Source organism: Pseudopodoces humilis, chromosome 29 (genome assembly GCF_049639895.1).
Source record: "Pseudopodoces humilis isolate 2021_Gansu_Grassland_sample_001 chromosome 29, ASM4963989v1, whole genome shotgun sequence".
NCBI lineage: Eukaryota > Metazoa > Chordata > Aves > Passeriformes > Paridae > Pseudopodoces > Pseudopodoces humilis.
This window is the reverse complement of record NC_142228.1, coordinates 496,006-516,460: the sequence shown is the minus strand read 5'-3', so window position 1 is coordinate 516,460 and position 20,455 is coordinate 496,006. Positions and strand designations below refer to the sequence as shown.

Sequence of the window (20,455 nt, the reverse complement as noted above, 5' to 3'; positions counted from 1 at the left end):
ATCTAGCTAAAGTTACTGGACTTAGGGACAGGCTGATTTTTGCATCATATTATGGAATGAGCTGGGTGATCTGGAGTGCCAGCACCTCCCTGGGCCGTGGCCACCCCTAAACGCCCTCCCAGAGCTCCCGGGAAAAGCTGGGGTGGGAAGGGTGGGCTTGGCTTGGGCAGATAAACCGGGCTGAAAGTGAGAAGGAAAGCAAGAAGGGGTGAAAGATCAAGGAAGGGAGATCATCCATAGGAGGATGGACAGGAGATGCTGCGGGTGGAAATGGAAATGTGAGGTGGAGGTGGAGCAGGTCACAGTTGTTTCATTTGGGCAGAGAGGAGACGTGCAGACAAACCCATTCCCCCTCTCCCGCAGCTCAGGCCGTGGGCCAGGGTTTTGTGCTGGATAATCTGGTCTCTAATTGCTACCCTGCTCCGAGGCAGCTGCTGAACTGGGCCTAAGCTGATTTGGGATGGCAAATTCTGTTAGTTTAATTCTCAGCAGCCCCGTGGAACTTAGCAGCGTGCAAGAGTTCCTTGGCTTTTCTGTGGCCACGAGCCTGCTCTGGAGACCCCCGTGGTGTCCCCTGGCCGTGGCTCACAGGGCTCTTGCTGTGACCAGGTTTGATTTCTGGGGGCTCTGTTGGTCTGAGAGGGACTTTGGGCACTGGAGTGACAGGAAAAGAAAATGGGTGTGAGGAGACTCCTGTGTCCCAAAAGCTGCTCTGCTGTGAATCCAAACCCGTCTCGTGTCTCTTGGGAAAGCGTCCAGCCCCTGGAGAAAGGGGAAAAAGTTTCAGACCTCTGAGGAATTACCTAAACTATAATAAATATGGAAAAATGCTGAAAAGCAAAAAACATGCATTTTTGAGACAGTTTCTTTTGCAGCTCTGTGCTATTGCTCCAAAAGGAGCAATTTATCTGCCTTTGAACCTAAAAGAAGTTTTCTGTCCTCTTGACTAGATATCCTGAAATTCCGTGTAATTTCTCATCTTGCTGCATATTAGTGCCTGCAATTAATGAGATCATCGTCCACATTCCTTCCTCTGCCGGCTTCTGGGAAAAACAGTACTTGGAGAAGCACACAAAGGAGATGAAAAGGAAGTTGCTTATGAATTATGAACAGCCTTTCAGGCTGATGTTGTTTCACGGTGCTGTCACTCTGTTTTAATTATGTAATTCAGATGGAATGATGCTTTTTTTAAAGCCCTGTTTGTGTTTGATCACCTTTCAGAGGTAACACTTTGCTCGTGTTTGTTGGATTTTCATTTCTAACAAGGAGAGTTTTGTGCCCTTTGTGATTAAATAACGAGAAGGAAGATGCTGAGCACAGGACAAGCCAAGAGGCTCTGCTTGGCCACGCCTGGGACTTACCTGGGTGATGGCCTGGGTGCTTTGTGGGTATTTTGGGTGTTTTGTGGGTATTTTGGGTATTTTGTGGATACTTTGGGTATTTTGTGGATACTTTGGGTATTTTGTGGATATTTTGGGTATTTTGTGGGTAGTTTGGGTATTTTGTGGGTATTTTGGGTGTTTTGTGGGTATTTTGTGGGTAGTTTGGGTATTTTGTGGCTAGTTTGGGTATTTTGTGGCTAGTTTGGGTGTTTTGTGGGTATTTTGGATGTTTTGTGGGTATTTTGTGGGTAGTTTGGGTATTTTGTGGGTAGTTTGGGTGTTTTGTGGGTAGTTTGGGTATTTTGTGGGTAGTTTGGGTGTTTTGTGGGTATTTTGGGTGTTTTGTGGATAGTTTGGGTGTTTTGTGGATATTTTGGGTATTTTGTGGGTAGTTTGGGTATTTTGTGGCTGGTGTGAAGGGTGGAGCAGCTCTCTTGGTGCGTCCCAGAGTGTGCAAACCCAGGCAGCACCTCCCAGGGCGTTGTGCTCTCCTGCAGCCGAAATGTTCCTTTTTCTGTATTTGCCAGGCGTGTGCAGCCCCCGCAGCCTCCCGCAGGCAGCGCTGCCAGCACCGGGTTTATTTTGGGCTTGGGGTGTGTAAATGGAGCCCCTGGTGCCAGCCTTGTGATCCCGGAGCTGTGCAGGGGATGTGCCGGGATGGTCCCCGGGGGGCTGCTCCAGGCTTTGGGGGGCTCTGGGGTCTGCCCTGTCCCCTCCACCCCCGGGGAACGCTGTCTCCACCTTGGCTGTGCCTTGGCTTTATCTGCCTCTCACCGCACAGGAACCTTTTGCCCAAGGCTTGAGAGTTTGGGCTGCCTGGCGCAGGTTGGGCTCTGGATCCGGGCAGGCAGAGGGTGCTGGGGGCTCTGTGTGGGGTCACCAGCTTTCCCTGGTGGCTGCAGGGTGCTGGGGGCTCTGTGTGGGATCACCAGCTTTCCCTGGTGGCTGCAGGGTTCTGGGGGCTCTGTGTGGGATCACCAGCTTTCCCTGGCAGGTGCAGGGTGCTGGGGGCTCTGTGTGGGATCACCAGCTTTCCCTGGCAGGTGCAGGGTTCTGGGGGCTCTGTGTGGGGTCACCAGCTTTCCCTGGTGGCTGCTGTGCTGCTGTGCCACTCCAGGGCCATCCCGGGTGGCTGGGCAGGAATTGCTGCAGCACACTGCGCAGGACAGGCTTTGGGCAGCTGGGTGATGCTGGGGCTGCAAACACCAGCGCTGCTGCTGGGCTCTTCCTCCTGCTCCTGGCAACAAAACCTTTGCCTTTGCCTCCCGGGTGCCTGGGTGCTCCAGGTGGCTCCTCCGAGGCCTCTCCTCCCGCTTCAGGTCTGGAAAACACGAGTTTTGGGGGAGCTGTTAGTTATGGGCTGGGCTGTTGCCTTTCAGATAGTCTCTGGTTAAGGAGAATAGTTCTGCTGGGGATGGATAAGGTTCTTTGGAGGGTTTGTGCTTTATCTGCCATGCAGAGGGTGCTGTTCAAGTTTTATCTCTGTGCAGCTTTCTCTGCTCTAATTATGCATCACTGAACCATTGCTTCAAGGCGGGGCTGCTTTTACACTTTTAAGAATATTTTAGAATGTTTTTTTTCCCTTGATGTTATGTTTTTACCTAAGAGGGATTTCCCCTTCCCCCAATCCAAAAGAAAAACAAAGAGGATTGTCATTATGGACTTCTTTCAGAATTTTCAGTCCATCTTTGAGAATTTGAATCTCGAATATGATGAGATTTGAGTCCTGTCAAGTGGCTTTGTAGCTGTCTAAGGCAGTAATTAAATTGCAGAGTCATTTTGCCGAGGCTTAAAAAAAGCTGGGTGAGGGATCTGGTTACTGGCCCTGGAGTTTCTCTCGTGTGGTTCCATACATCCAGTTCATTTATTGCCAGCACACAAAACCACAAGTTTCCTCCTTGCTGCTGTAACCTGAGCTCTGCTGCTGGATCCGTCCCTGGGGGTCACAGTGGTCACACTGAGAGCTGGTTATTAATGCTGCCAGGGGCTGTAATGATATCAGCTCTTGGGAAGCCAGCTAAGAGCACTGTCTGTCCATCCAGCACAGAGAGCAGGGCCCTGTGCCCTGGGGCAGGCAATGCTCGTTGGAGACTTCATTTCCTTCTGCAGATCGATGCTGTTTAGAAAAACAATTCTTTTAGAAGAATGACTGTGAGATTTGGCACCTTTCTGCTTCCACCCCAGCACCCTGACCTGTTTGCTTTGCTCTGTGCCATGCTGGGGCAGGAAGGGTTTGGGGTTAAAGCAGGGGTTGTGCTGACCCCTCACAGCCACAGCTGAGTGAGACCCTCTAAGAGTCTGAAATCCACCTGTGGATAGCCCTGGTTTCCCCCATATGTGACTTTTGGATGGGTTTTGAGATGATGAGTGTCCTGTGGTAGCTGTGTATCCCTGCTGGGTGTATCCACAGGGATGGAAGGATCCCTTCCCACAGCAGCATCACACCCCACCAGCAAGTACATCTCTTGGGAGACTGGTTAAACTGGGAACTGCAGGCTTGGGAGCGTGCACCAGCAGTCAGCCAGCACAGCCTGCTGCTCACAGGGATCTCCTGGGGCAGAACTGTGTCAGGGCAGTGGCCTGGCTGCACTAGGGTGGGCGTTTTGCTCGGGACATCTCCAACACCCATGGAATTTGAATGCAGCTGGCAGGAGTTGCCTCTGTGTTTGTTGTGAGGGATGCAGTGACCGGCACATGCTTTTGCTTGTGCAGGAATGACCAGACCTTCCCTTTGCTCCTGCTGTGTCAGGTTTTGCCTAATGGCTGTTAGTTCTCACTCTCCTTTTCAGGTACCTTTGCTGAGAGGTGGCAGAGCAGCCTCAGGACACCACCATGATGGAGGATCACGCACCTGGCCAGGAAAAACACTTCTCATCAGGTGAGCACGTCCAGGAGGTGGTGAAGGACCTGCCTGGCCCACTGCTGAGCCGAGCAGGGAGGGGGAGAAGAGCGTGGTGGTGCCAGGGGTGCTTGGGGACAGCATTCCGAGCGTGTGGAAGGCACTGTGGGTCAGCTGGCTGCACCACGGGGAGCCCACAGGGTGCTCCAGCATTCACAGTCGTAGGAAAATGCTGCTCATGGATCTCACAGCCCAGCACATTTAGAGCAGAATAACCCCTGGTGTCCAGACTAGGGGTGATCCCAGTGCTGCAGCTTGGTGTGTGTTTGTGCTCCTCGGTTTGCTATGAAAACACAGCACTGTTCTCATCTGGGGTCACAGCTCAAGGGTGCTGCTTGCTGCCTGCTTTCCTCACCTGCACAGGGACCTGGGGACAGCTGAACAGACAGCTCTGGGAGTGGGGGCCATGCTAGAGTCTTCCTCGCCATATTTCAGACCTGCATTTCTCCAGAAGCTTTTCCTTTCTCATTCCACCGTGCTCCACAATTGAGCTTGGAAACCCGCGCAGCACCAGCAAACCTGCTGGGACACTCTCCCGGCTATCTCCATATAAACATCATCTTAATTTCCTTTTCTTGAGGTGCTTTGGACACCTCTCACACCAGATAAATGGATGGCCTCTGTCCTGGAGAGAATCCACAGCATCCATTCATCCTGGGCTCTGTGGCGCATCGCGCTGAGCTCCTCTCCGCTTGTTTCACACAGCACAGGTTCCCAGGGATTTCACTTCTTCTTTTCCAAATCCGTTTTTCCAGCTCTCATTATTTGATTTCCCTGCACCCTTGCTGAGAGGAGACTTGTGCCTCTTGCCCTGCTCTTCCAGAAGACTTTTGCCACCGTTTCTTGGCACAGAACGTTGTCCTGCACCAGCCCCGTTACGAACACGGGCTGGTTTGCAGTCCTGGGAGTGCTCAGCCTGCTCTGGGAGGGAGAGGACAACAGTGGCTCAGAAGCTGCACATCTTTCCTCCTCACATTGCTGAGATCTCCTTGCCTGCTTGTGCCATGCTTTGCTGTTTCTGCCTGTCCAGTTCACTGGGCTTTTCTTTTGCTGATGGGTTTCCGTTTGTTCCTTTTGGTGGTGACACTGGTGCTTTTGGTTGGCATTTTCACGCTTTGCTTGCTTTTAGTTCAGGTGGTTTTTACTCTCCAGCTGCAGCTTCTTGCTGCTGTGGATCTGGGCAATCAGAGTTGGTAACCCCCAGGCCCCAGTTCATAGCCAAGCACTTGTTGTAAGTATTTGAATGTTTTCCAGGCTATCCCCTTCAGATACCAGTCGATGATGGATCGGATGAGCCTGTTTCTGAAACATCTGACGCTAAGAGCACCCCAACTGCGGAAGGTGGGAGCTCTTTGACTTTCTGCTTTGGAACCGTGATGGATGGGGTCATGGCAGACCTCGCCACAGACTCCTCCTGGTGGGCTTTCTCAGGAGGAGAAACCTCTTATCCTCATCACCTGTGGTGTTTGCTATGCTGCAGAAGGAGATGATGAGCTCTAAAGGTGCAGAGGGGCTGGAAAGCAAGGAAGGTGAATTGTTCAGTGCTCCTCAGGAAGCTGCTTGTGCTCTGCTTCCCACTGACTTCCCAGGGGCACTGCCAGGTCCTGGCAGTGCAGTCCTGTGTTGTGTGACGTGGGTTTGTGTCACTGCGCTCCCCAAGTCCTGAATGCCTTGTGGGTAGAAAGGCTCTAATTCCAGAGTGCTCTGGAGACTTGTTCACTATTGGAATTACCTTCACTTTCTGCATTCCTCTGGCTGCTTTAATCCCAAGTATCTGCCTTTGGAGACTTGAGGCAGAGGCTTTAGTTGCAGAATTGTTCTGAAAGGAAGGCAGGGTGGGCAGAGATGCTGAGCAATCCCAGCCCTGTCCCTGGGGTGAGTGCTTGTCAGGAAAGTGCCTCGAGAAATCAGGACATAAAAACCCATCTGGTGCAGGAGGGGATGTTATCCTGCTTCCCAGCTGGATGGGGACGGTCAGGATGAGCAGACACCCCTCTGGCAGGTGGAGCTGGGTGTCTCTGTCCCAGAGCAGGATGCAGCCACACTGGGGTGTTCTGTCCTGCTCCAGACCAGCCGTGTCTCCGTGCAGGATTGCTGTGCCCGTGGCACTGGGGGCTTCTTTTAGTGGTGGATTTTTGGACAAGGAGGCAAAGCCTTCAGAAGTGTAGGGAGTTTGTTGTGGCACATTGTGTGGCAGGGGGCAGCTCCTGGTGTCCCTGTGGTTCTGGCCTTGCCTGTCATGCTGAGTTGTTCCCTCCACCAGCTCCACTGGCTCGAGAGAGGGAGCCGAGCGCTTCTCTGAGCAGAAAGTTCTTCTGGCACATCCTGGCCTCCAGAGGGCTTTGCCTCTCAGCAGCTGTGTGAAAGCTGTGTTGTTTTTCAGATGCCACAGCACCTTTAGTGGAGGAAGGAGACCACGAGGATCAGGGTGGTGTGGAGCAGCACGGGGAGATCCCAGAAGGAACCACAGGTGAGGGAGACCAAGGTGCAGCTTCATCTCTTGCTGCAGACAGAGCAGAGAGCTGGACTGGTCGGTGCTGTGAGACAACAGCACAAAACCTCTCCCAGGGACACTGCTCCCCACGCTGCTTCCTTCTTCTCCAAATAATTCCTCACTTGGAGTTGTCCTCTTGCCTTCCCCATCCTGGGGGAAGCTCGCAGCCTTTTCTTCTCTCTCTGCTCCACATCTGACAATCCTTCTGTCTGGTGTCTGTGGTGGCTTTGGCTGCCACCTCCAGGCTCCCACCTGCAGATCCGGGTGGTTCCTGTGCCAGTCCTGCCTGTCCTGCAGCACCGGGGCTCTGCCCAGCCCTGGGGCTCTGCCCAGCCCTGGGGCTCTGCCCAGCCCTGGGGCTCTGCCCAGCCCTGGGCTGTCTTTGGAGTGGCAGGTGAGAACCAGGCCACTGCAGCAGTGCTTTTAAGGATATTGCAGAGGAAGTGAAGTGACTAATCCAGCCTGAATGCCCTGTGGGCAATCACTGCACCTGGGCCTGCTTCTCCAGGGAAGGCTGGGGCCTTTCAGAGGCAGAGCAGGGAGTGACTGTGGCAGTGCTGCGTGAGAGAGCAGGATTGGGGAGGGCAGGTCTGTGTGTGAAACACAGGGACGAGTCCCCTGTGCCATAGCCAGTGGCTTTCCCTGGAAGCATCAGGCAGGACCTGAGCAAAGCAGCGGGTAGGAGAGGGATTCTGCCAGTGCCAAACACTGAAACAAGCTCACAGCAGTGAAATTTCTGTGCTGCATCCACTCCCAGAGCTGCTGGTGGAGCCCTGGGCTGAAACACAGAGGCTCTGGTGCAAGATCTGACTGTCCCAGGGAGCCAGTGTGTCCTGATTGCTTGGAAAAAAATGGGGAAAACAGAAGAAGTCCTAGTTTGACTGGAGAACTGTGGCATATAAGTGTAATTGTTTAAGCTAGTTTGAAAGTAGTCACAGAGTAAAGTGAAAAAATGCTGATGGAGACAAGCCATCACCACTGTGAGGAACACCATGCTTCTCTGAGGTTCAGGATTGCTCTAGATTTGTGTCAGGCGTGGAATTACTGGTCTCACACAGCCTTGGCAGGGTTCACAGGTTGGTCACAGACACCAAGAAGGTGAACTCAGGTAAGAGACATTCGTGGGAGTGCTGCTGGCCATGTAAAGGCCAGGTGGGGGTAAAAGGGATATAAATCCACAAGTTTCCTTGCTCCTTAACAGCCTGTTTTCTGCCTGGAAGAGCTTGTACTAACCTGCCATTTAGGATGTGGAAGTTGGTGAAGCACTCCTCTGGTCTGTACAGCCCAGGCTGAACAGATCTACCCAGATCCATCACCGCTGTGGGGAAATTTCCTTTCTGACTCTGCCCTGCTCGTGGCACAGCAGAGATCCTGCCCATTCTGCTGGGCAGCCTCAGCAGGGAGGTAAAATCATTCTCCAGACACGTGCTTAAACTTAACTCTTATTTTGATCATGTTTTTCCCCTTCTTCCTCTGTCCTGGGAGCAGCTGAAGAGGCGGGCGTAGGAGCCACTCCCAGCCTGGAGGACCACGCCGCAGGAGATGCCACTCAAGGTGGGTGAATCCTCTCACTGGGACCAGTTGTGGCTGGTGATGGCTTGGGAATTTTGTTCTGTGAGGAAATGCTCTGCTCTGCCCAGCAGTTGTGCAGTTCTCCCCATTCCTGGCAGAGGAGGGCTGTACACACCTGGAATGTTCCAACATACTCATTTCAGGGAGCTGCAGCTTCTCATGCACCAGATTTCACCCTCAGATGGCCAAAGTCACGGTGCTTGTTTGTCCAGCTGCAAAACCAGGGCGTTCTCCAGGCTGGGAAAGCTGATGGGCAGAGCTGGGATGAGCCAGAGGAGCTGCCCAGACTGAACAGAGGCAGTGCAGGCCCATGTCACACATAAAACTGGCAAAACTGTTTAATTACTGTGTCTTTCTAATGTAAACCAGGACTCAAACCTACTCATTCATACCCTGACTTCAACACTGAGGGATTTTTCTCCTCATCCCAGTCTTGGGGAATGTGAGTGACAAAGCCAGACACAGTGGGCAGAGAATGTTCTCACAGCATTAATTATGTGTCTGCTTAGACGGGCTGAAAATTATCCAGGGACCATTTGGCTACCTGGAAAGCTTCTCTTGACTCTGCTCCGTGCAGACTTGATGGAAAATTTGTTTTCCCAAGGCCCCCAGTGCTGGTTGAATTCCATGGGGCAGACTTAGGAGTTGAGGCTCCCCGTGATGTCCTGCCTGCACTGACCACCACAGCACCCATTTAGTGTTTAAAATCACAGTGAAAAGCCATTTTGTGCAGCAGTTTCCTGTGCAGTAAACAGAACAGATCTCTTCAGCTCAGCATTGTCTTTCCTCATCATGGCTCCATTAGTGCATTTAGACATCCATGTCTTTTACAGAAGTAAATAGGTTTTGCCTTCTCAGCTCAGGGCACAATTCAGGTTGTTGTTGCTTTCCACACACAGATGAGCACAATTCTGTGCACTCTGCTCCCTGCAGTTAGAATAAAACCTTTGCTTGTCTGGCCAGTGGTTTTTTGGACTGTCAGCTCTTCTATATATGAAATAGTGGCACTATTTTATTACTAAAAGAAATCAGGATTGTTAGTGGAGGCGGTTGAAGCTCTTTCTTCTCTCTGCCCTGGTTTTAGTGCTGATTCTCATCAGAGTTTTACTAAGCCCTTTCTGCCTTGTCCTGGGATCTTTCAGCTGTCACACATGAGGTCTTTGTGCGGTTGTTTCACTTAACTGTGATATTCTTTGAAAGTGGGGAGGACACTGATGAAAGACCCAGTCGGTCTTGACTTCATCTTTTCTTGTTTGTTAATCTGGCCAAGCCACAGCTGTGATCTCAGGGCTCTGGTCTGGGCTCTTCACCTGACCAGTGCTCAAAGACACCAAAGAGCCCTTGAAGCTGAACCAGTTCATAGAGGCACATTCTCACTGGGCTGGTTGCCTCTAAAGCCATGTTCCCGTGTCCAGGTGAATTCTCCGTTGCTCAGGGCATCTTCAGCTGAAGGGATTTCCATCAGAAAATCTCCAGCTCATTTAGAAGATCTGGCTTCATGCAGCAGTTGCTGGAATTGTAAAGGTCTGTGTCCTGCACAGAACAGTGACACGACAGTTAAACACACACTGAAAAGGAAAAGGGTGACAGACATTATCTTTGTCTCTGTGGCCTCAGGTTCTGTGGATGTCACTCAGCCCAAATGATGGCAGAGCAGCTCCGAGGAGCCTCAGTGGGTGCAAGGTCCCAAATTCCTGTGGCTCCAGCCACGTTCCTCCCCAGAGTCCTTTCCCTGCTGTGGCACGGCTCTCCAAGGAGCAGAGCAGAGGTGGTTTGAGCTCTGGAGACAGATGTGCCTCAACATCTGGGGCAGGGAGGGCCAGCAGGGTCCTGTGAGGACAGGAGGGAGCACAGGGCTCTTGAGGCAAGAAGAGGTGGGCACTGACCAGCAAACTGATGGTGGTGTCAGGGAATGTTCTTGGCTTCTGGAAACCTCTACAGCTAAAGCAGCTCATGGAGTGCAGGGTGAAGGCAGCCACCTCTGAGCCAGGTCCAGGCAGGAATCTGTGTTGTGTCACTGTTCCTGATTCCTGTGGGGATCGGAGTTTCTCTAAAGCCAAAAGCCACTGCAGGAGTGAGTTGGCTGTTCAGTGGGGTGGGATGGGACTTGCTTTTGTCTCTCCGTTGCCAGTGGAAACCCTGAGTCTCTCCCATGACGTGATGTTTGACATGCCTGTGCTAATTTCTTGCCCATGCTTCACACCCCACGTCTTCAACTCCAGGCGAGCTGAGCTCTCCAAAGCTCCAGCCTGGCCCTCAGGAGCAGGTGGGAGAGGCAGGAGAAGGTTCCAGCCAGCCCCCAGAGCAGGGACTGGGGCTTCAGCCTCTGTCCCATGGAACGAAGGCTCCGGCAGCAGCTCCCACCAGAATCGAGGTCACCATCCCGATCCCCCTGGACATGTACCAAGGCTCTGGAGCGTCTGGAGGCAGCAGCGAGCTGTGGGATGAGGGAGGCAGCGCTGTGGAGCCAGAGCTGGGCCGAGGTGTGTGCACCGAGGGTGTGGCAGCAGCAGGTGGCACAGGCGACCGTGAAGAGGAACCCTCTCCTCCGTGTGCCACAGCCACGTTAAAAGAAGGTTCTGGTGGACAGGAGAGAGATGAGGACCGGGATATTGATGAAACTGCGGAGCAGGGTTTGCCTTCCCCTGCGGATCAGCGTGTTTCCCTGGGACCTGAGGAGGGCTCGTGTCCAGCAGTTGCCAAGGACGCTCGTGAAGAGTGTGATGGAGAAGACAAGTCCAAAGGTGTCCTCAGAGACGTCCCAGGAGGGGCAGTTCTGGCTGAAGCTGGGTCACGTAAAGCAGGAGAGGACCAGGAGGAGAAGCCACAGCTGCTGGGGGGAGAAGGAGGCCCAGATGTCTCCCTGTCGGAGCCTTCTGAAAGTGTCTCCCAAAACCAGGCTGAGCCCAAGGACGGAGAAGGTTCTGGGCCCGTGCTAGAAACAGCCAAACTGCCAGCTGAGGCAGCAGATGATGTGAAGGACAAAGCAGCTCCTCTGGCAGATGCAGGGGGCCGCAGGACGCCCAGGAGGAAGCCCGGTGGCCTGGCTGCAGACAAGGCCAGCCGTGTCCCTCTGCTCAAAGGTGTGTGATCCAGCACTGCAGCTTGCTGCCACCTCGACTCCCGCTGCTTGGAAATGGCCTGGACGTGTGCTGTGACTGATCTGCAGCGCTGCTGCTCCCTCCCTGCCCCTCCCTCTTTATTTAATCCTGGATTGGATTGCCACACCCTTGCGCTGCGGTTCTGCGTCCCTTGCATGGTGCTGGCGTGTCCCTAATCATGCTTTTTTTCACCTGTTTTTGCTTTGATTTCCTTGGATCTGTTGGGTGGGCGCCTTAACTCCCACCCGGCACCTTCCCAGAGAAGAGGAGGAGCGGATGGATGGACGTGGCTCTGGCCTGGCGTGTGCAGCTTGTTCCGGCAGGACACGTGCCATCTGGTTTGCATGTCTGATCCAATAACTCTTGGAATTGGCTTTCCTAAAGAGGAGGGAGGAGGAAAGAGGCAAGGGTGGCAGGTCTAGCCGTGGAAAAGCCCCCACGCTGATCCCGTTTCTTGTACTTTCCCCTTAAATGTCTGCTGCTGACTGCTGCTGGAGGCACGGTCTGCAGCCAGCGGGACCTTTTCCCACTGCCAGGCATGTCCATGGCTCTTCCAAAGCATCCTGCTGCCATCCCAGCTCTGGATGGGCTGTCCCTGGCTGTGCCAGCACGGGGGGGGCTCAGCAGGAGCTGTCCAGAGGCATCTAAACATTGCTGGGGCTGGGCCAGGAGGGCAGCCCTGGGTGAGGGCTTGAGCTCACCACTAAATCCACGAGCATCCCTTAGACCTTCCCTTTCTGTTTTCCACCTCTCCTGGGTTCAGGAGTGTCCCAAGGGCCCAGCTCAGTGGGTGAAGGCAGGTGGTGCTGTGAGCAGGGAGCCAGGGCAGCAGGACACATGCTGGTGTCTGCCCGTGTTGTACCTCAGCTCTGGCTCTCCAGGACCCATCCTGGGGGAAGCTCTGCCTTTTCCCCCAGATCCACATTCCAAAGGCTCCTTGGCTGCTCCCATTAGCCTGGGAATGCCGCTGGGCTTGCGGCTCTGCGCTGCGCGGGGCTCACGAAGAAATTGTTGATGGAGCTTTTTCCACTGGAGCTAAAGCTCATGACATTTCTCCTTGTTCCCTCTGGGGTCGGCAGCGGGAGGCTTGGCTCGTGTGCTCACCGGCATGGCTCACTCTGCAGCCTGGAACCAGGGGCTGGGACACACTGCCCAGAGCCAGCCGGCTTCTGCTTCTGCAGGAGAATTATTTCATTCAAAGACATTCATTCCCTTCAAAGACAGAGATACTCGGGGGCTGTTTGTGTGCAGTGGAACTGAATTTGGGAGGGGTGGTGCATCCAGCAGCTTGGGATGGGTTAACAGCCGTGTCCACGTCGTCAGGAAAGGGCTGATCCCCCAGGACAAGTCCCAGCACTGGGGAGAATATCAGCAGTTTCTCCTCCCAGTTAGCTGAAGGTGGGGAAAAGGGCTTTGTTATTAGTGCCTTGTAGAACAAATTTTATCTCCTCCCCATTTCTGATCTCCTGATTAGACTGACCCAGGTGGAGCGGGCACGGTGCTGGGAGGCAGGGAGCAGCCTGTCAGGAGAGATGGGAACAGCAACAGCCAGGGATGAAAGTGCAGCACCAACTGAACAAGCCCTTAAATGAGATCACAGTGCTGCTGGACTGGGGCTTCCTTCAGTCTGAGTCTTTATTTATGTGATTGCTAGAACCAGGGGGTGTTTCAGAGACTTGTGCAGGGTGGGAGGGAACTTTCTGTCCTGAGCTGGATGGATCCTGCAGGAACTGGGTGGAAATCTGGGCGAAATGCTCACGCACAAAGCTCCTTGGTGTGTCTGGTCTCCAGTGCTGACTAACACAGGATCATCTGCTAACACAGAAGGAATGTGTTTGTGGAGTGGTGGAAGGATTTCCGCAAGAAATGGTGACTTTGTCATATTTCTAAGAACAGTATGGAGTTTGAGGGAGAGCAGGGACAGGGAGCAGAGTGTTGCCATCTCTGGAGTTTGTGACAGTCCCAGGAGGTGTAACTGTGTATTTCCACCTGGCAGGTCGTGTTGACAAGGAAGGGACCGAAGCTGATGAAAAGAAACCCAAGGTAAGGTAAAACACAAAACCAGGGGTGACACCTGTCCGTGTTCCTGGCTCCTCTCCTGCCCTCCTGCTCTGCTGATGTGCCTTTAGGAAACCTTCCCATTATGTTCCATTTTTCCATTTGTTCTCAGGAGTGTTTTTATTTTTTCTTCCCTCCCCTGGGTTTGGATGGTGCAATCTGTGGGTTCTTTGAGGGTGAGGAAATGGTCCAAATCTAAATCAAGCATGTGGCTCATGGGGCTGGGTGGGAGGCTGGAGAAATCGTTTTCTCAGCCCAGGACTGAAAAGCAGCATCTGACCTTGGGGCAGACTCCAAACTGCACTGGGGACAAGCATAACTGGGAAAAGAGCAAAACATGCAATTAAAACATTGAATTAAATAATCGAGGCCTTGCTGCTCTTAGAATATCCTGAGTTGGAAGAGATCCACAAGAATCATCAAATCCAGCTCCTGGCTTGCACAAACACCAAAAAAGATGCTGTGTTGTGTTCTGACAGAGTTTAATAGAGAGTTTAATAATGGGTGAATTCCAGAAGTTAAACAATATCTGTCACACTGGTTATTTGGAGGATGGTTTAGCTGGCCATTATCCTGGTTAGTGCCTGAGTGGGATAATAGACAAGCTGAGGGGGAATTCAGTGGCTGAAGAGTTTAAGATGAGGAATAGAATTATTTTCTAACACTGAAATTGGTTATTTCTCTGTATACAGCCCTGGCAGTCCCTACCCCACACCCAGCCCTGTATTGCACCTTCTAATCCTATTTCATGTCGCCGATCCCATTTTATTTCCCTCCCCTGCTGATTTTCTTTTGTTTTTGTTCCCATTTTGTTTTGTTTCCATGTCCAAGACATCCTCACCTTGCTCTGCCAAACCCCCTGGCTCCCTGCCCCCCCTCCGGCACGCAGCCCCTCCGAAACCTCCCTGCAGCCCTGCCTCTGCCTGCAAACGTTCTGCCAGCTCAGGAGTGCAGGAGACAAAAGCCAAGGTAAGGGAATGGGCTGTGGGAGAGCCGAGGGCAGCACCTGGAGCCATTCCTGCCATTCCTGGTTGCTGCTGCTCATGGAGAGGGTGGGATGTGCTCCCCTCCAGCTTCCCTGGTGAAGCCAGGCTTGGCTCCGGGTTTGGTGTTCGAGGAACCAGCACACAGCACAAAGGGCTCCTTGCTGCAGGTGTGACCCAGTCCCCCTGAGGTCCCCTCCTTGTTCTGCAGCTCTGTGTTTCTCCCAGATGGGTCTGAGCTGTGCAGGAGCTGCAGGGAATGCATCCATGGCTAATCCTGCAGGGTGAACAGAACCTCAGAGCTTTTTCCCTTTGTGACATAAAGACACAAAGGGAGAGCACAGGGAGTGCAGGTCACAGAACCGTAGAATCCTGGAATGGTTTGGGTTGGAAACGACCTTAAACGTCCTCCAGTGCCACGGCAGGGACAGCTCCCACTGTCCCAGGCTGCTCCCAGCCCTGTCTGGCCTGGCCTGGGGCACTGCCGGGGATCCAGGGCCAGCCCCAGCTGCTCTGGGCACCCTGTGCCAGTCACTGCTGCTGGGATTAATTGATCTTCAAAATTTTAGCAGAACAGGAAGAACCAAAGGGTGAAATTTCGAGACCAGAGGTGTGGCTAAAGCAGGTGTGAGGGTGCTGTGAAGGTGCAGCTGAAGCCAAGGGCTCAGCTGGGAGAGGTGACAGCTGCTCCAGCAGCCCAGGAGGGGCTGTGGAGATGGGACACAGGGTGTGAACAGGCACAGCCAGGTGTGGGGAGCTCTCAGTGCTGTGATCCAGGGTGACAGCCTGTCCCTGTCCCCGCTGTGTCCCCAGGGCCCGGACGCGAGGGGTGGCTCCAAGACGGGCTCGGCGCGCGCGGGGCAGGCGCAGAGGAACTCCACCAACGCCACCCGCATCCCGGCCAAGACCCCCACGGCCCCCAAGACCCCTCCCAGCTCCGGTAGGTGACGGTGGGAGCCTGTGCTGGTGACTGGGGGGTGCTGCTGGGCAGCTCCAGGGGTTCATGAGCGAACCCAGCCCTGTCCTGGGACTCGGTGCAGAGCCAGGGATGTTCCAGGTGCTGCTCAGTGCCCCGTGTTCATACAGCCTGCAGGGTGTAGGAGAGGCCAGTTGCTTGATCCTGTGGGATTTCCTCAAATCTGGAAGATTTAGGCAGCTCCATTTTTTTAATCCATCTACTCGTTTTCTCTCTGATGATATTTCACAAAGACCAGGGGCAAGAGGATCAATTCTTCGATTACAGGAATGGAGATTAGCCCATTATGCTCAGAGAAGAAAACCCCAGAAAGCATCAGGCATTGTGAATTTCCATTAAAATGGTGCATTTCACTGGATATACACATATATTTCATACTTAACCAGAGCTGCATAAAACCTTAAATCAATTAATTTTCTAGCTTTATTATGTTTAAGCATCTTTCTCATTCACTAAACAGGCAGAAAGGAGCAGAAAAAACCACCTCCTGCAGCAGCAAAGACTGAGAAAGGTGATGTTTAAGGGTCTTCTTTTCTTCTTTCATTTCCTTTTCAAACTGGGGACAGCGCTAAGCTGCTCAGCGATCAGCCTTAGTTAATTACAGAAAAGAATTTTGTGAAAGTGCTTCCAAATTTCTAATAGAAAAGTGGTTCTGAGTGTCTTTTGTCTGTAATTCATCGTGCCACGCTCGGGTGGGGAGTCTTACTGATGATCCAGGCAATGGAGACCACCTTCCTCTGGGATAGTAGGAAATTGCCTTTGAATCACAGTTTTTCCTTCAAAATGGAGTAGAAGAAAGTGCAGCCAGCGGGCTCCCCGTGCGCTGGGCTGTCGGGTGGGCTCTGGGACGAGGCAGAGCGGCCGCCACGGGCAGCAGGGAGCAGGGGCTGAGCTGGGCTGTCCTGTCTGCAAATGCAGGTGAGCAGCCCAAGTCTGGAGACAGAAGCGGTTACAGCAGTCCCGGCTCCCCCGGGACTCCAGGCAGCCGTTCCCGCACCCCCTCTCTGCCCACCCCACCAGCCAGGGAGCCCAAGAAGGTGGCAGTGGTTCGCACCCCTCCGAAATCTCCAGCCTCTGCCAAGACCCGCGTGCAGCCGTCGGCCGCGCCCATGCCCGACCTGAAAAACGTCAAGTCCAAAATCGGCTCCACGGATAACCTGAAGCACCAGCCCGGAGGTGGCAAGGTAAACTCGGCTTCCAGGGCCTGTCCTGGCTGCTGGAGGCTCCACCTGGGTGGGAGAAGCTCGCTGGAGCAGCAGTGGTGCTGGCTGTGGCAGCGGGCAGGGCTCCAGCCTGACTCTGGCTTCTCGGGAAGGTTTTGGGCTGGATGCTTGGCCTGGAGTTCCTCGTGTGGCTTAGTGCAGCTCAGCTGTCCCGTGGAGAGCTCGTGGTGTGGCTCTCGTGGGGGAATGGCATTCCCTGGAGTGTGCAGGCAGGGCCAGCAGGCTGGGAGCTGCAGCCCTGGGGAGCGGCAGGCTCGGGGCTGTTTCTGAATCCCACACTGTGCCTGGAGCAGTCCTTCCAGCGCTGCAGGAGAGGACAGGAAAGTGTCTCCTCCTCCTCAGGGACTCCTCAGGCTGTCTCCTCCTCCTCAGGGACTCCTCAGGCTGTCTCCTCCTCCTCAGGGACTCCTCAGGCTGTCTCCTCCTCCTCAGGGACTCGGGCTCGGACCCCACGTTTGGCCAGACGTTGGGATTTTGGATCCAGCTCTGTTTTGGGTTGTGTTGTGCCATCAGGTGCTGTCTGGCCACACAGTGCAGGGTGGCACGGCCAGAACTGGTGACACCTCTATCCTTTCAAACACTTTGCACTCCCAGAAAAGTTGTTTCACGAGCAGCAAAGTGACCTCTGGGCTCCAAGTGCTTGGGAATGAGGGTCTTGGGTTACTTTCTGCAAGCCTGGCAGGGGACACTGCCTGTCCTGGGGGTGACACTGCCTGTCCTGGAGGTGACACTGCCTGTCCTGGGGGTGACACTGCCTGTCCTGGAGGTGACAGTGCCTGCCTCCAGACCTTGCAGAGCCAGAACAAACCTTCCCTGAGTGCTGTGCATGACATTTTGTGTGAGCAGGTACCTCGGTGGCTCTGAATGTTCCCCTTTGGCATGGGGGGAGGCTTTCAGCTGGCTCCTCTGCATCCTGTGAAATGGCAGCCTGCTTTTCCATGGCTTTTCCATGCATTTTCCAGCGTGGCTGGCGAGTTACTGGCTTTGTGCCACGATCCAGGGGGGCTCTGGAGCCTGGGCAGGGCTCTTGGTCATGAGACAGCAGCACATGAGCACAGTGTCCTTTTTGGAGGGGCTCAGCCTTCCTGCCCACTTAGCACAAGACAGGTTTTTCCTCCCACCCCCACAAACCCTGTTCTCCAGGGATTTCAGAAGGAACCCTTGTTTACTGGAAAATAGTTAAATTATTTTCTTGTTCTTTTCTAATCCAGCTTTTACAAGGTGTTTTTTTTCCTCTCTGCTTCTCTGTTTGTTATTGTTGCTGGAAGAGTAAGAACAGCTGAATTTGGGACAATTCCTTGCTCTTTGCAAGGGAGAGTGGCTGGATGCTCTGTCGGGGTTCTGTAGGACACGAGGCTGCTCTCAGCAGAAAGGGAGCAGCTGGAGCAGAAGGGGCTGATCCCAGACATTTGATTTTAGGCTGGTCAGAAATGGTTTGGAGCCTGTTCTTTGTGCAGATCCCAGAGCCCAGCCTGGGCAAGGGAAGGAACACGGGGCACAGCCACCAGGAGCAGCCAGGCCCCGTCTGCCAGGGCTCCTGCATGGTCTGAGCACTTCAGCCGCGGCTGGATCACCGAGTGCTGCTCTGGCAAAGCCTGATTTGTGGGATTAGTGGATGTGAACTTGGAAAATGCTGCTGGAGGCACAGCCAGCCGTGGTGCTTCTCCTGCTGGAGAGCCAGGGAGCTCTCCTGGGGCTGGAATGCTGGGCTGGAGGCGAGGTGCCCGGGGATGGTGCCTGTGCCCAGGGATGTGACGCTGCTGGGGGCTCCCTCTCACGGGGCTGTGCCTCACACAGGCTCGGACCTGCGGGTTGTCACCTGCATTTTCACCTGCTGGGGGTTGGGAAGCCACTCCAGGGTGTGTGGGGAAGGAGCAGGGATTGTCTTCACCCTCGGGCTGTCTGGAAGAGCTGCTCGGCTGCCCGAGCCCGCTCCAGCACAGCTCCCTACACAACCAGCGGGGAAAACGGGCCCTGAGTGGAAACAGCTTCAGGAGCACAGAAATCAGCGTGGAGGGAAGGCTTTGGGGCTGGAGGGTGTGGATGGTGAGCAGTGCTGCCCCTGTGGCCCCAGCCCTTGCCAGCCTCACTCCCACTGGACAAGAATTCCACACAACAGGGATGGGGCTCCATCCCAGCAGGGCTGCCCGTCTCTGCTCGCTGTGGAGGGAGTGTGAGCTCGGTGTCCTCTGCACTGCTGGTGGCACCCGCTTGCCCAGGGCCAGGTTGCCCGGCCCAGCAGGGGCCTGAGGTGCCTGGCACAGGGGCTGGAGCTGGGCAGGCATTTTCTCCCAGCTCCACCTCTCCTGTTTGCACTGGCTCTGCAGAAGCTGAGTCCCAGAGCACTGGGGGTGCCTCAGCCCTGCCTTGCCCAGCAAGTTCCCTGTTTTGTTCCGTGGAAGGATCCAGGCTGAGCTGGCTTTTTTTGGCTGGTGCCTGTGGCCTGGCACCCAGGGCTGCACCACTACCCAGTCTCGAGCTATAACCTGCCCACCTCCATCTTCCCTTTCCAGCCCAGGAACACAGAAATCTCTGCAGCAGGCCAGAGGTTTTCCTTTGTACTCCTGGCACTGGAAGGCAGGTTCCTGGTTTTAGGGATATAACACATGGTCAAGCTGCAGATGGTCATGTTGTTTCTCACGCTCTTTTCTGGCTACTAAAGGTGCAGATAATTAATAAGAAGCTGGACTTTAGCAGCGTTCAATCCAAGTGTGGCTCAAAGGATAATATCAAACACATCCCGGGCGGAGGCAGTGTGAGTACCTTCACACTTTCAATGCTCTATAACAGTTCTTATTATAAGTGGCATGTTGTGTACACTAAACTGCCAATGCTATCTGCAGAGACCCTGCCATCAGATAGCTATTGGTGACGTGCAATGACTCTTTTCTGGCTACCAAAGGTGCAGATAATTAATAAGAAGCTGGACTTTAGCAGCGTTCAATCCAGGTGTGGCTCAAAGGATAATATCAAACACATCCCGGGCGGAGGCAGTGTGAGTACCTTCACACTTTGAATGCACTGTAATAATCCTGATTTTAGTGGCATGTTGTTACACTAATCACCAATGCTATCTGCAGCCACCCTGCTGTCACATAGCCATTGGGGACGTGCTGTCATTTAACCCCGTTAACCCCAAAGTGAACCCTAACCAGTCCTGGCCATGCCTGACATGGACAGAGCTAACTGCCCCGTGTCCAAACCACGTCTGTAACAAAACCTCCCAGTAACTCCAGGGTTTGCACTGCTGGGGAGGCTCCTTGTCAGCGGGGTGGGGCCTCTGGCACACGGTGATGCCAGGTAGATCTATGAGCAGACCCAGTCCTCATTGCTCAATGTGCTGCTAAATTGGACATGATCCTTCCCAACATGTGAACGTGCCCATTCCCATCAGGCAAGTATGATCCCTGCAAATACTCCGTTTCTCCTTGCTAACGAACGTGTCCAGCAGCGCCCGTGGAGGCTGAGCCTGAACTATTGTTGAGTTAATTGATTTGAATGCTGGCACTTCCAGCTGTTCCCACATAAATACCAGACTCAGCTTTCAGTCACTGTGCCAGAAACCTGGAGAAACTCCACAGAGGTTGGTGGATTTACAGCTGGAGACAGTTTGGGTCCAGGAAAGATGCTGGACCGGGGAAGACACATCCCTGAGAGCCCAGACAGTGTGACTGGGGCTGGTCTGAGATTTTCCTTGGGCTGTTTTTGATCTCTGTGGACGCCCTCCCTGAGAACCTGAGCCTTGCAGAAGGCTTGGCAGGGGAACA

At 53.8% G+C, this 20,455-nt stretch overlaps 1 protein-coding gene across 18 annotated transcripts in view; it reads left to right on the top strand.

Moving 5' to 3' along the window:
• MAPT (microtubule associated protein tau) overlaps positions 1–20,455 on the top strand; it is a 40,292-nt gene that overhangs the window by 12,560 nt on the left and 7,277 nt on the right. For 3 of the 18 annotated variants that reach the window (XR_015774654.1, XM_014261027.2, XM_088067969.1), the window contains exons 2-13: positions 4,172–4,260; positions 5,536–5,622; positions 6,665–6,751; positions 8,264–8,329; positions 10,570–11,430; positions 13,445–13,491; positions 14,338–14,475; positions 15,303–15,429; positions 15,926–15,976; positions 16,384–16,649; positions 19,351–19,443; positions 19,591–19,683. Coding sequence is in view for 17 of the 18 variants with exons in the window: in XM_014261027.2 (XP_014116502.2) it covers positions 4,215–4,260; positions 5,536–5,622; positions 6,665–6,751; positions 8,264–8,329; positions 10,570–11,430; positions 13,445–13,491; positions 14,338–14,475; positions 15,303–15,429; positions 15,926–15,976; positions 16,384–16,649; positions 19,351–19,443; positions 19,591–19,683 (1,962 nt within the window). In the remaining variant the exon portion in view is untranslated. Of the gene's footprint in view, positions 1–4,171; positions 4,261–5,535; positions 5,623–6,664; positions 6,752–8,263; positions 8,330–10,569; positions 11,431–13,444; positions 13,492–14,337; positions 14,476–15,302; positions 15,430–15,925; positions 15,977–16,383; positions 16,650–19,350; positions 19,444–19,531; positions 19,684–20,455 lie in introns of those variants that run through there. The other 15 variants (XM_088067971.1, XM_088067977.1, XM_014261028.2 and 12 more) reach the window with 15 other exon arrangements.